The sequence below is a fragment of the Sinohyriopsis cumingii genome, chromosome 4, assembly GCF_028554795.1.
Source record: "Sinohyriopsis cumingii isolate HCF-2022 chromosome 4, ASM2855479v2, whole genome shotgun sequence".
Lineage (NCBI taxonomy): Eukaryota > Metazoa > Mollusca > Bivalvia > Unionida > Unionidae > Sinohyriopsis > Sinohyriopsis cumingii.
Window position 1 is genome coordinate 141,961,595 of NC_142964.1, and position 13,089 is coordinate 141,974,683.

The window sequence follows — 13,089 nt, forward strand, 5'->3', positions numbered from 1 at the left end:
TGTTCAGCTGTCCCTAAAATTAAAGTCTAGCTTGACCCCCTGGAATATATTACATGTAAATTCATTTATCTCCCCTGACAGAATTGAAAACAAATATATAAATAAGTTAATTTATTCTGCCAAACACTAAGATCAAATGATTTTTGAGTTTCATTTGCTTTGTTTCTTTTCTGGAGTTCAAAAATGCTGCAAATTGAACTAGTGCATGAAAGATCTGTGTGGATTTAGTAAGTTTCATAATAAAGTGATGGGGTGATGAAGATTCATTAAATAAGATGAAAGATCTGTGTGGATTTAGCAAGTTTCATAATAAAGTGATGGGGTAATGAAGATTCATTAAATAAGATGAAAGATCTGTGTGGATTTAGCAAGTTTCATAATAAAGTGATGGGGTGATGAAGATTCATTAAATAAGATGAAAGATCTGTGTGGATTTAGCAAGTTTCATAATAAAGTGATGGGGTGATGAAGATTCATTAAATAAGATGAAAGATATGTGGATTTAGCAAGTTTCATAATAAAGTGATGGGGTGATGAAGATTCATTAAATAAGATGAAAGATCTGTGTGGGATTTAGCAAGTTTCATAATAAAGTGGTGGGGTGATGAAGATTTATTAAATAAGATGAAAGATCTGTGTGGATTTAGCAAGTTTCATAGTAAAGTGATGAAGATTCATTAAATAAGATGAAAGATCTATGTGGATTTAGCAAGTTTCATAATAAAGTGATGGGGTGATGAAGATTCATTAAATAAGATGAAAGATCTATGTGGATTTAGCAAGTTTCATAATAAAGTGATGGGGTGATGAAGATTCATTAAATAAGATGAAAGATCTGTGTGGATTTAGCAAGTTTCATAATAAAGTGATGAAGATTCATTAAATAAGATCCTTATTGAGTTGAAGATGTTTTCAAAATAGTGCACTTGAATTACAGCCTAACAGTTCATACTGCACTTGTATAAATAATACTTATGTACATGTGGATGGAGTGAAGTTTATTCATTTTTTTGTGATTTCAGATCTTGTTTTGTTGTCAGAAAGTTAAGATGCAGTTTACACTAATCTACATGTATTTTTTTTACCCTAAATAATTAACAAAACAACAATTCCCTTACTAGACTGCATTTCATTCAGGGTTTTTATAATTTCAAATTTTTTTGTTGCAACACTGGTCTGAACCCTTTCTTCCAACAGTACTTTAAAGACTACCAAGCTACCAAGTTTGTTTATAATGGTCTTGTTTCAAAAGTAACATTTTTCAGGTTTTGCACTCAGTCTGTTATGATGCATTCTGCACACACATTCTGTTTTATGGAAAATGTGTGGAATTAAATGACAGTATATTTACTTTAGAGAAATATACATTGCCACTCAATTTTTTTTTTGTTTCTTTGGTGTTTTTTTATCACAGATCCAGACATTTATTTAACAGTGCATTCTATTTTTTAATCAAACCATGGAATTTTATACCTACAGATTTAAAATGATTCACAGTTTGGGGATTTTGATCATTATTTGAAAATTCTTATTCACAATTTAACTGTAATACAGCAGACCTGAGGTCTGTTCTTTAAAATGAAATCGATGAAGTTACCATTACTTTTGAAAATTCTCATTTACAATTTTGTTTCCAAATTGTTTGGCAGAAAAATTTATTAAATTACTTTGCGTTTTGGAATATAATAGTTAATCTTAAATTACTTTTGGTATTAAGCTATTTAAGAGTGTTAGAGTAATATATATATATATATATATATATATATATATATATATATATATATATATATATATATATATATATATATATATATATATATATATATATTCATGACTGTATGTAAGACTATATTTTTCATGACTGTAATTATGACTAAATTTCTTCATGACTGTTATTATGGCTATATATCTTCACGACTGCATGTAAGACCATATATCTTCATCACTGTACCGCTCTGGTGGCCTAGTGGTTAGAGCACCCGCCTCAGAAGCAGGAGGTCGTGGGTTCGATCCCCGGCCGAGTCATACCAAAGACTTTAAAAAATGGTACTAACAGCTGCCTCACTTGGCGCTCAGCATTAAGAGGTTAGTGTTAGGACTGGTCGGCCTGGTGTCAGGATAATGTGACTGGGTGGGACATCATGCTACATGTCTGTGGCATGATGTCCCAGTGTTAGACATCACTATAAACTGCTACACTGAAGACATCATAGTGATACAACTGAATTTTTTTTTTAAAGCTACATTAAAAATCCTAATCACAAACACACACACTCATGACTGTATGTAAGACTGTATATCTTCATGGGTGTAAGTATTTTATGTGTTGAAAATTTTTTTATACTACATGTACCAATTAAACATTTTAAATAATTTCAGTATTTATTGAATTGTTTGCTACCTTTATTCCTAATTGAGGCTTTGTTAGTCATATGATTAGTGATAGTTAATGATATGAACATTATCCTTACAACTCCACGTTAATATCATTCAGTCTAAACTATAATGTTCCATTGTGTTACCTTCAGTCTAAAGCACGTTTTGTATTATTCAACTGCAAATACAGTGTTGTTTTTAGTATGTCAGCAAGCTTATGGTCCATGATGCATGTTACTGGTATATTGTGTGTTATCCATTCTCATCTGCTGTTTACAACTTCTCAAAACATGATTAACCAAGTAGCACATAACTGTACTGGGAGCATTCTGTCACCAGGGCCTTCCCAATTTGTTCAGATTCGTATCAATGCCTCATTACCAAAAATAGAGAATCCTTCATTTAAAAAAATTAAAAATATAAAACAAACTGCTTTACTGAATTGTACCAACATTTAAAAGCCTTTTAACAACTTCTCAAAAACCATCCAACATAAATTTGACCATTTGTTTTTCAAGAAACTGCTTTTCATACAGATTTCTTCTAAAGATGCCTATCCTTTATCAAATATGGCCAGTGCTACTAAAAAGGGAGAGGGGAATCTTTAGACAACTTCTCTGAAACTGCTTAGCAGAATTTGATATTTTTTAATAAAAATTTAGAACATTCTGCCATTTTGTTATTAAGGGCTTTCATATTTTTTTAGATGATGCTGATTCACCACCAAATATGGCCACCATTACTATAAATAGAAAATCTAAATGACTTCTCAGAAGTTGAATCAAATTTGACAGAGCAGACAGTAGTTGAGGACTTTCGCATTGGTATTAGTACAAATGATTCTTCAGATATGGCTGCTGTTTCTCATAATGGAACAAACTTATAATATCTTTTCAAAACCCAATAGACAGAATTTAACATGAAGGACTTCTGCGTTTGTACTGTAATGGGAGGAGATAAAAACTTTAAATGCTGCAGTATGAAGAATCAAACCTGTTTCATCTCTGTCATAATCAGGTGCACATACCACAATACAAATGTCCAGACCAGCTGGGCCGGTTAGTAAGTGGCATGATACACTTAAATAACTACACTATGCCACCCCCTCACTTTTGACAGTCATCTGCAAATCTCAACTAGATTCACTTAGTCTGGTTTGCAGCTACAGAGATTTGTATGAGGCCTAATGCATTGAAATGGGATTCATCAACTGTTGTGTTTGGGAACCAGTCATCTTTTCCACAGTGAGGCACACTTACCATCAGACTAAATTTCTGGACTCTTAAGACTGGTTTGTAAATGGCAGCATATACCTAAACTGGTACAGTACAGATAATTCCAATCTACCATGTATGGTCTGTTTTGTTGTTTGAAATAGAAAAGGTTTATTAACTTACTCTAAAATATCACTGAACCCATTTTGATCAAATTTGACACAAAGCATTCTAGTCTTAAGGCCTTTTACATTTATAAATATGATGCAAATATGCCATCAAATATGGCCACAGTACTAAAAATAGACAAATATTTATAACTTTATCTCCAAAAAAACACTTTACATTTACAGACTTTGATCAACTTTGACAAATCCTGGCATAGAGGCCTTTCAAAATCCTGGCATAGAGGCCTTTCAAAATTGGACAAATGATGCTGATGTGCCATCAAATATGGATGAAGATATAAAAACTAGAGATGTCTTGAAAACAATTCTTTTCATAACAAGTGCAGTCAACAGCAGTGGAGGAAATTTCTACAGAAAACATCCTACTGACCCACATTTCTTGGCTAATTGCACTTGCATTTGGATATTAGGTGGATGTCAGTCATGTGTGTCATCTCAGGCCTACTTGGAACTCTTATATAATGTGCAAATGCATAGGCTGTAGCATCTTCGATTATCAAGAGAGTTAAAGAATGATGGTATTTGATGAAATGAAAGAAAGTAAATGAGGGCAATTTTGAAATTGTGGACAACATTTTTTTCAAAATTTAACTATGTACCTGTTTATCATTCATTTTTTTTATAGAGAAAATCAAAATCAGTTCAAGGTGTAAACATATTCATGAAAATGTAATAATGTTTTAATGAGGGAGTAATCTCATTTGCATTGTCTTTTGGACAGTAATTTGTAACCAGAAAAATGTCTGATTATTGTTACTTGTGAACACTGGGGAAATTAGTAATCATATGACAACAATTACTTATCATGATTCCGTCAAGTCTGGAGTTCTAGTCTCCCATTTCCACCTGGCATAGAAAGGCTGTTTTCCATCTACTGTCGCATCCACAACAGTAGTTTCCCATAATAGATTTATTTAATGGGGATAATTCATTAAACATAGAGCTGAAAGGAATACTGCCTTTTCCTATTCAAATATCCGTTGACTGTATTTGGAGAGAATTTGAATATTTATTGACGTCAACACGTTAATCTTTTTAGTTTTTGTTTACTCTGGTATTAATTGACTCTCACTTCAGAAAAGTTGCATTGAAAACTAAATTGAGCAGGCATATTGATGAGACCTATATTGTTTTTTTTTTCATTTGAGGATTTTTGGCTCCTGTTTATCTATCCTTAGTTTCCACCTCATAACTTGATTAAGGAAAGCTGGATTTCAACAAAATGTTATCTGTACCATATATATTGACCTATGTACCTATGTATACTTATAAGTTTAGTCAGACTGTAAACAACAAAGATCTACCTTTGCATAATGCACCTGGGTTGTTCTACTGATTATTTTTCACAAAATGCCCAAACCCAGATCTGTCAGTGCATTATGCAATGGCAGATCTTGGTTTGTGCAGTTTGCAGTTGGATTCATCTTATAAATGAATATATATGCTATATTGAGACTGTAAATAAGTTGATTTCTATCATTCCACTTTATCATTTGGACCTCAATTTGCCAAACGTGGTGACTCACTGGTACAGGTTAGAATTCTGCCTTCAGATTGGCTTAGCTCATGGTGTATCATTGGTAAAGCACTTTACTGCAGTTGCCACGGCACTAAAAAATTTACATGTGGTGCAGTGCCATAAACACAAACACACAACCCAGCACAGGTGCCTCTTTTTAAGACACCACTGAGCAAATTTTAGTGAGTGGGTTCGTTTGTGATGCACCATCACTAATAGATTTAGTTTTGAATGTATTACAACCAGAGGTGAACTTCCAAGTAACTATTCACTTTTCCTCTTTTTTTTCTTCTGTCACAGCCAGATCCAAATGCTCCAAAGAGACCAAGAGGCAGACCTTGTATTTATGCTTCCACGGTAAAAAAAAAGAAAAAAAACGCTGATATTAAGCTTTTATAAGTTAGAGGCAAATGGCAAGTTGGGGTCTAAGACAAGGGCTACTTCTTCATTACAGCAGTGCAATCCCTCCATGCTTATGGCATAGTGACCATTCACATTTGCTAAATATAGTTTATGCTGCTAATAATTGTGACAAACTTTGTGGCTTTAGTAAAATTAGTAACAAAGTATAGATCTAATAACCTTTCAGGTTGGTTTTACAAGTCAAGGAAGGGAAGTCAGATTTAGATAGATGATACCTGATGGTAATTATTTCCATTGGATATTGTTCCATAGTTTGTAATACTTGAAACAATATCATAAATTGCTTTTCAAAGGAAATCGACTCTTGGAAGACCTCAGGTTTGAATTCACTAGTCATATAATTAGAAAAATAGAGCACATATTTAGAACAGTATGTAAAAAGGACCATGAGTGGCGATCTTATGTATGTTAGTGTCACTGTAAACCCCCAAACCATTACTTTCACTTTTTTGGTGGGAATTCCATTGATAGCAACATAATTTCTAGCCTTTAACATGAAATTTAGCACAAAAATTTGCTTCGGTGCATACAATTTTCCATGTTCCTCTTGGAAGAAAAATTTCAACAAAATTGATGTTTGCTTTGACAGTTAATACATCATCTTGAAATTAAGGCAGGGAAATGATTTGCAGTCAGTAAAAGGCAAAGTGAATTTTGTGGATCTTTCAATCATTATGATTATGGGGGAAATTAATTACATTTTTTAACCTTAAATTATGCATTTATGATCATTTCTCTCATATTCTGTAATTTTGGTAATATAACATTTTATTTGGGCAAACCACAACCTTGCCTTAGTGCATTTAGATCACTGAAGCATTTGTAATGTCAGATTGTAATTCATTAAGACAGCATATTGAAGGCTTTTGTGATAAAAGTTACTCAGTATTGACCAATCAGAAAATTGCTTCAGCTTAGCACTGTGGATTAATCAGAGAAAGCTTGAGAAAGAAATTGAAATGAAAAGTGGTTAGTGAGGATTATAAAGTGAACCCTGGCCTGAAAGACTACCTGTCTGGAAAAACTGCAATGCATAGGCAATGGACAAAAGGGGGCTCCTTGTGGCTGAATAGTATAAAGTGTTTTCCTTGACCAGTCACTGTCACCTTACCATTGTCCATGTGAGTTTGAGTCCTGAGCTGAGCCAATGTGAGTATGTGAGAAAGCTTCCAGTAGTTTCACTCGCGTCACTGGTTCTTCCTCCACCAGTTATACTGACTGCCATGTATAGCCTATCATGCACTGATAAGTTTCATTAACCCAAGACAACAACAACCAGAAAAATCTAAGGCTTTGAAGTTTTATCTCAGTGGGCTTCAACATGTCACATGGCAAATAAATAAATGTATTAAAAATTTAAAAAATGAGTTATACAAGATGAAAATTTAGAGGTAATGTTAACTATTTCATGGGGCCGTGAGTGGCTGAGTGGTCTTAAGCGCTGTCCGCTACGGATCATTGCCATCTCACCTCTATCTGCGTGGGTTCAAGGCTAGGATTCGGCTAATGTGTGTATGTGAGAAAGCTTGCCAGTAGCTTCTCGTGGGTCGGTGGTTCTTCCCGGGGTTTTCCTGGGTTCTTCCTCCACCATTAATACTGGCCACCATGCATAGCCTATCGTGTGCTGAAAAATGGCGTTAAACCCCACAACAACAACAACTATTTCATAATAAACATCTGTGTAAACTGCTCATTTATATGGGTACATTTGAGCCACAAAAGTCACAGTTACCTTTTAGCAAAGCTATTTTCTGAGATGTTTAGATGTACACTTAACCTTGGAATATGTATGCAACACTGAATTTTATCAAGCCAATTATATTTGATAAAACATTTTCATTACATATTATGGAACCAGTCAATACCACTAATTAATCTTGACAGATTGTGCAGTACTAAATAGACATATATTTTACATTCATAAAACCAAATTGGTTTAGAGTTTGCTGTTGAAATTTTCATTTGTAGTCAGCAGTTGTCTGTATTAATCTAATTCTACTCAGCAAGCCAAAATGATAAACTGTTTGATCTCATTTTTGTAAAATCTATTCTTTTTCAGGAGGCAAATGCAGACAACCTGACAGTAAGTATTGTATTATATATATAGAGATTTGATAAGGTGGTATCATGTCTACCATTGATTCATGACAGAATATAATTCTCCTTCTACTCGGCAAGCCAAAATGATCTCATTTTATAAAATCTATTCTTTTTCAGGAGGAAAATGCAGACAACTCAACAGTAAGTCTGAGATTCTTGATTGATAAGGTGATATTACATCTATCATTGGTTCATGATAAAATTCAATTCTCTGACTTGTGTTAGGGTTTGGTTGACACTTGTAAATCGCCATTGCATATTAGAGAGAATATTAACATAGCTAATTTACATGACCACTGATCTAAACAAATTTCAGGCACAGGCATTGGAACATCATTTTTAATTACCAGATTGATAACAAGAAGAAAAATAAACTAGATGTAAATTTTCCAGGAAATCTGTTCTATTCGGGGGCTAAACCCTTCCAGTAGCACAGTTACTTTTCTCCAGGCTTGGTATTAGAAAATGACATGGGCAATTATATTATACATAACAAACCCCCAACCATTTTAATTTCCCTGGTATGGTGTATTCATATGGTGTTTTCAGTAGAATGGTTGGTACCTTTCCAATTTACTTCTTTATGTTGTGGCCCCCTCCTCCCCAAACACTTGGCTAATTACATATATATATATATATATATATATATATATATATATATATATATATATATATATATATATATATATATAAGGATAGTTCTTGGCTGACTAAATTCTTAACATGCAAAAAAAGAACTACCAGGTTTGTGATCCTCTGTGTTTGTGAACATATTAAGAGATGTGAAGAGTGAACTTAGGAATTATTTCAACTTCATAGTTTATTTCATAAGCATGTTTAATTTTTAGTTTTACTGGAAAGATTTGTTGGAAAATATGTATTAAATACTCTATATACTTGTCTATGATTTGGATCCAACTGCAAACAATATAGATCCTGATCTGCCATAGCATAATGCACCTGTAGATCAGGGTCTGTGTTGTTTGTTCTATTGATTATCCCTGACAAACTGCACAGATCCAGATCTGTCTGTGCATTATGTGATGGCAGATCTGGGTCTATGCAGTTCACAGTTGGACTTAATATGCACATATATATAGTAGGTCATTTGTTGTTGTACTGATAGAATTCTATCAGATAGTCCTTACAAAGCTGTCGAAAAATGATCATGAGATTATTTAACTTGATACTAACTTTATCAAAAATTCCACATGTAGCAAATTCACAGTTTTCTGCTGACTTGATATTATCTTCTTTCTTTGCCACGATCATGTATAATTCCATTTGTGTCATGAAGGCATAAAACTATAAAATGTTTCTGTCAAATTATGATTTCAAAATTTTGTTCATAAATGTATGACTTGAATTTTTTTGTGAACTGTTTTTGTACGTGTCTGAATATATATTAACCAGTGATCATTGTTTTACTTTTTTAATATTAGCAGCATGGTGAAGACAAAACACCAGTGAAAATGACAGTTGATGTAGGGCATCCACAACAGTTCCAGTCCGAAAAGAAAAAGGTATGTCAGGTCCTCATCTTTGGTAACAGTGTAAAAAAAACTAATTTGAGCCATGTTACTGTGTGCCTTGCTATATCGATTTTAAAATAAATCAAGTCAAGATGGGCAAGTATATTTAATAATATTTGTTACCGACTTGAAATGTTTGCTTTTTGTTCGTAATAATCTTACATATAGCATCAGATTACATCTTTTCCAGTGGATATCTGAACCTAGACATTTGTATGCCTGTCCTGGAAACAGGAAACTGGAATGAAAACTTGTGCCTAGATGAAAGGAGTGCTTTATTGATGCAGAATGTTCTCAAGTTCTGACTTTTGTGATGGGCGTTTTCAAATATTATACCAAAATATCAACAAAAAAGAAGACCTACCCTGGTTAGTCATTAGAGCTTACCTGACCAAAGGTCCTGCAGGTTTATGGGATGGCCCTGTGTCCATTGTCAGTCTTTCAGTCCACATTTGTTATTTTTTTTCTTCTTTCTGGATTCTGCAAAGCCGCCACACCAATATAGATAAAACTCTGCAGGAGTATTCAACAGGACATGCACTACCAAAATTATATTCCTGATTCGACAATTTTGTAGGTAGTTACTTTTCTTTTGATATGTTTTACCTTCATTTCATCTACGGTGGCTCCTCTAGCAGTGGTATGGCCTGGTAATAACATTTGCATGACATGTCTCTTTTAATATATTAACAATGTGACTTCCTAGCCATGTTGTGGCTTCCTGTGAAATTAATTGGCAAACTTATTTTCAACTTATTCCCTGGAGTGACTTAGCTGATTGTTATCAGACTTGGTAAGAATGTTTGTTATGTTGTCTGATTTTGTGTGGACATTGGCTCCTGTCAACAATATGGCTTTCATGTCAAGCACATTGAAAACTTACTTTCAGCTTATGTCCCAGAATAGCTGAGCCAATTTTGTTTAAACTTGTTACGATCAATTAATCCATAATGCTTGGAGGGTGAATGAGGTTTTGTCTTTAATACTTGTAAGTGATAATTATTTCCGGATTCTTTTTTTTTAAAATTTCTTTTGTTACAGTGTTTCACCAAGCCACCACCTGTTTACCTGGGTGCAGATAGTTGCAACCTTTGTTTATCAAGCTATAGCATTGGTGATAAACTTCGTCTCAAAATAAATGTATTGTTTCTTGATGAGTTCATTGTCTTTGGGTTTCATTCATTGGTACATAATATATATTTATTCCACATTTCCCCAAAACCTGATCAAAATCGAAATACATCTAGTCGTTATTACGTCAACATCAATAACAATGGCAGAACCTCCTATTAAAAAAAAGACACTGGAAGAAAGAATTTAATTGAAAGAAGTGAAAAAGGGGAGACCGCTCACAAAATAACAGCTAGGTAAATCGGGTAGTTCTCCAACTGCGGACAATGATAGTGACAATGAGTCATCTGATGGTGAAATTCTGTCTCAGGTTATTTCACATTCTAGTCATAAAACATTTAAAGGAGATTAAAGAATATGCTTTACAACATGGCAATCCCAAACTTTTGTTTCTTTGCTCAGAAATGGAGATTCATGTCCAGACCAAAGAGCTGAGTAAAAAATGTCAACAAAGAAGTATAATGGCTTTCTTAAAGAAAAGTGATTAAGTGCTTAGAATAAGATATATACGTCGTAGCTAACTGCAGTTTTTGTTACATTTGAAACAACTCTAAAATGTATGGCCACATGAAGTTACCTTATGGATATGTTAAATATTACCTTTGTTTATTTCACAAATCATATACATGTACATGTACTAATATATATACATATTCATGTGATGTTCAAATATAAAATTGATTCACTTTGCTTCAAAATATATATCTTTATTATATAAAGTTATTTTGAGAGGAATGCATGCAATATTTAACAAGATTTATGAATGAAGGATAAGATACATGTACAGTGAGTATGGATATTTTTTCTTCCTCAACAATGCTGACTATTGACCCTGGAAACCAATCCATTTTCACACACCTCTTATGAGAGACCACCTGTCTTGAGAGACTACTTTTGGTTGGCAGAAGGGGTGGTCTCTCATGACAGTTTTTACTGTAATTAAATGTTGATGCCTTACAGTTTGGAATTTCTCTAGTACTTGATGTTTTAATGTGGTTTAATTCTCATGGGCTGTTTTTTTTTTTGTTTGACATCATTTTTTAACTTGGGTAAATTAGTGTGTCTAACAAATGTGATTATAGATTGGTCAGTATTTAGTTGCTTTTGTAGAAGCACATGGCTATGATTTCTGCTTTCATGAAGAATTACAATCCGACTTTACAGGCATTTGAGTGATCTAGATACACTTGAGTTCAGATTGCAGTTCAGCTATATACAAAATTGTAATCTGATGAAGTGTTTATAATGGTGTAATCTGATGTTATAGATAGGAATTACTCCACCGAAACTTTGAATGGATGGCATCTTAGTTTTGGTATAAAGAAAAAATGCCTCCTATCAGGCTTGTTTTCTCGCTATGTACAGTTAAGTGGTGTAGTTTTAAAGGTTAACATTATTGCACAATGTATGAGCAGTGTGCAAGTTAATACTTTAAAAAGTAAGTCGTATGCAAATTGAAAAAGGGGTTTCATTAAAATACATATATTTATTGTATACAGATTTAAGTCCACCTGGTTGTGAGGTCTTCATTCCATTCTGTCTCACTCTTCCTTTCTCTCTTTTTTATCAGTTTATTCCTTTTATTGTCATAAAGAGTATATCAGTACCTGTGATTTGCACAGATGCAATGCATTTGATAGTTTATTTTTTGATGTGTAAATTTTAGAGTGAGATTAACTATTATGACACTTGGTTCCTAGAACTTGCCCTGGGAGGTCCAACAGAATACTTTTATTACCTTTTTCAAGCTCCGTCACCTATCCTGTAAGGAATTTTGAAGTTTTTATTGGTGTGTAAGTGTTTCCACGTTCAACTTTTTCTCACATTACATTCTCTACAGTTATTGTCGAAATGATGATGTCTATTCCTAAACAGTACATGAACTGACATTACCTAGGAATATTTATGAATATCAGGCCTTAAGGATCTGCAGTCATTTAAAAGTTGCATCTTAAGAGTGTTTGAAGGAGGTAGAAACATATCCTTTTTTGAACAGTTTTAGATTGATTATCTTGCCTCAAGATTTCCGTGGGAGAAATAATCTAATTTTTAGACAGTTTATGTTTTGATTTTTTTTTTTCTTTCAGCAGGTGTATATCTCCACAGGCAGACCAAGAGGAAGACCAAGGGTAAAACCTCTGGTAATGCACTATATAATTTTTTTCAATTTATTTGAGTTTTTACTTATTGTTCTCCAATGATATTACCCTCCAATTATGAAGCATGTTTTCTGTGTATTGAATTTCATGTTTAGTATATACAGTGTACACCTCAGAAATATATCATCAGTTTCATTAAAAATGTGTAGTATTTCATGTAAACAGTTTCATTAAAAATGTGTAGCATTTCATGTAAACAGTTTCATTAAAAATGTGTAGCATTTTATGTAAACAGTTTCATTAAAAATGTGTAGCATTTTATGTAAACAGTTTCATGTTTAGATCATATTTAGTGTACTGCTGAACTTTCATTTAGGCTTTCTGTTTTCACAGCTTAATCTAATTGTCAAAAAAACATGAACTGAGCATTCAATTTAAATATAAATGCAGTCCAGAAGTGGTGAGACTTTATATAGAATAATCTAAAGAATATTTAAGTGCAGTCCA

At 33.2% G+C, this 13,089-nt stretch overlaps 1 protein-coding gene across 5 annotated transcripts in view; it reads left to right on the forward strand.

Annotated features, from left to right (window-relative positions):
• Window positions 1–13,089, forward strand: part of LOC149802222 (uncharacterized) — an 85,939-nt gene that overhangs the window by 35,853 nt on the left and 36,997 nt on the right. For 2 of the 5 annotated variants that reach the window (XM_089956641.1, XM_089956642.1), the window contains exons 14-18: window positions 5,598–5,654; window positions 7,780–7,803; window positions 7,938–7,961; window positions 9,263–9,343; window positions 12,571–12,624. In XM_089956641.1, the coding sequence (XP_089812767.1) occupies window positions 5,598–5,654; window positions 7,780–7,803; window positions 7,938–7,961; window positions 9,263–9,343; window positions 12,571–12,624 (240 nt within the window). The remainder of the gene's footprint in view (window positions 1–5,597; window positions 5,655–7,779; window positions 7,804–7,937; window positions 7,962–9,262; window positions 9,344–12,570; window positions 12,625–13,089) is intronic. The other 3 variants (XM_089956643.1, XM_089956644.1, XM_089956645.1) reach the window with 3 other exon arrangements.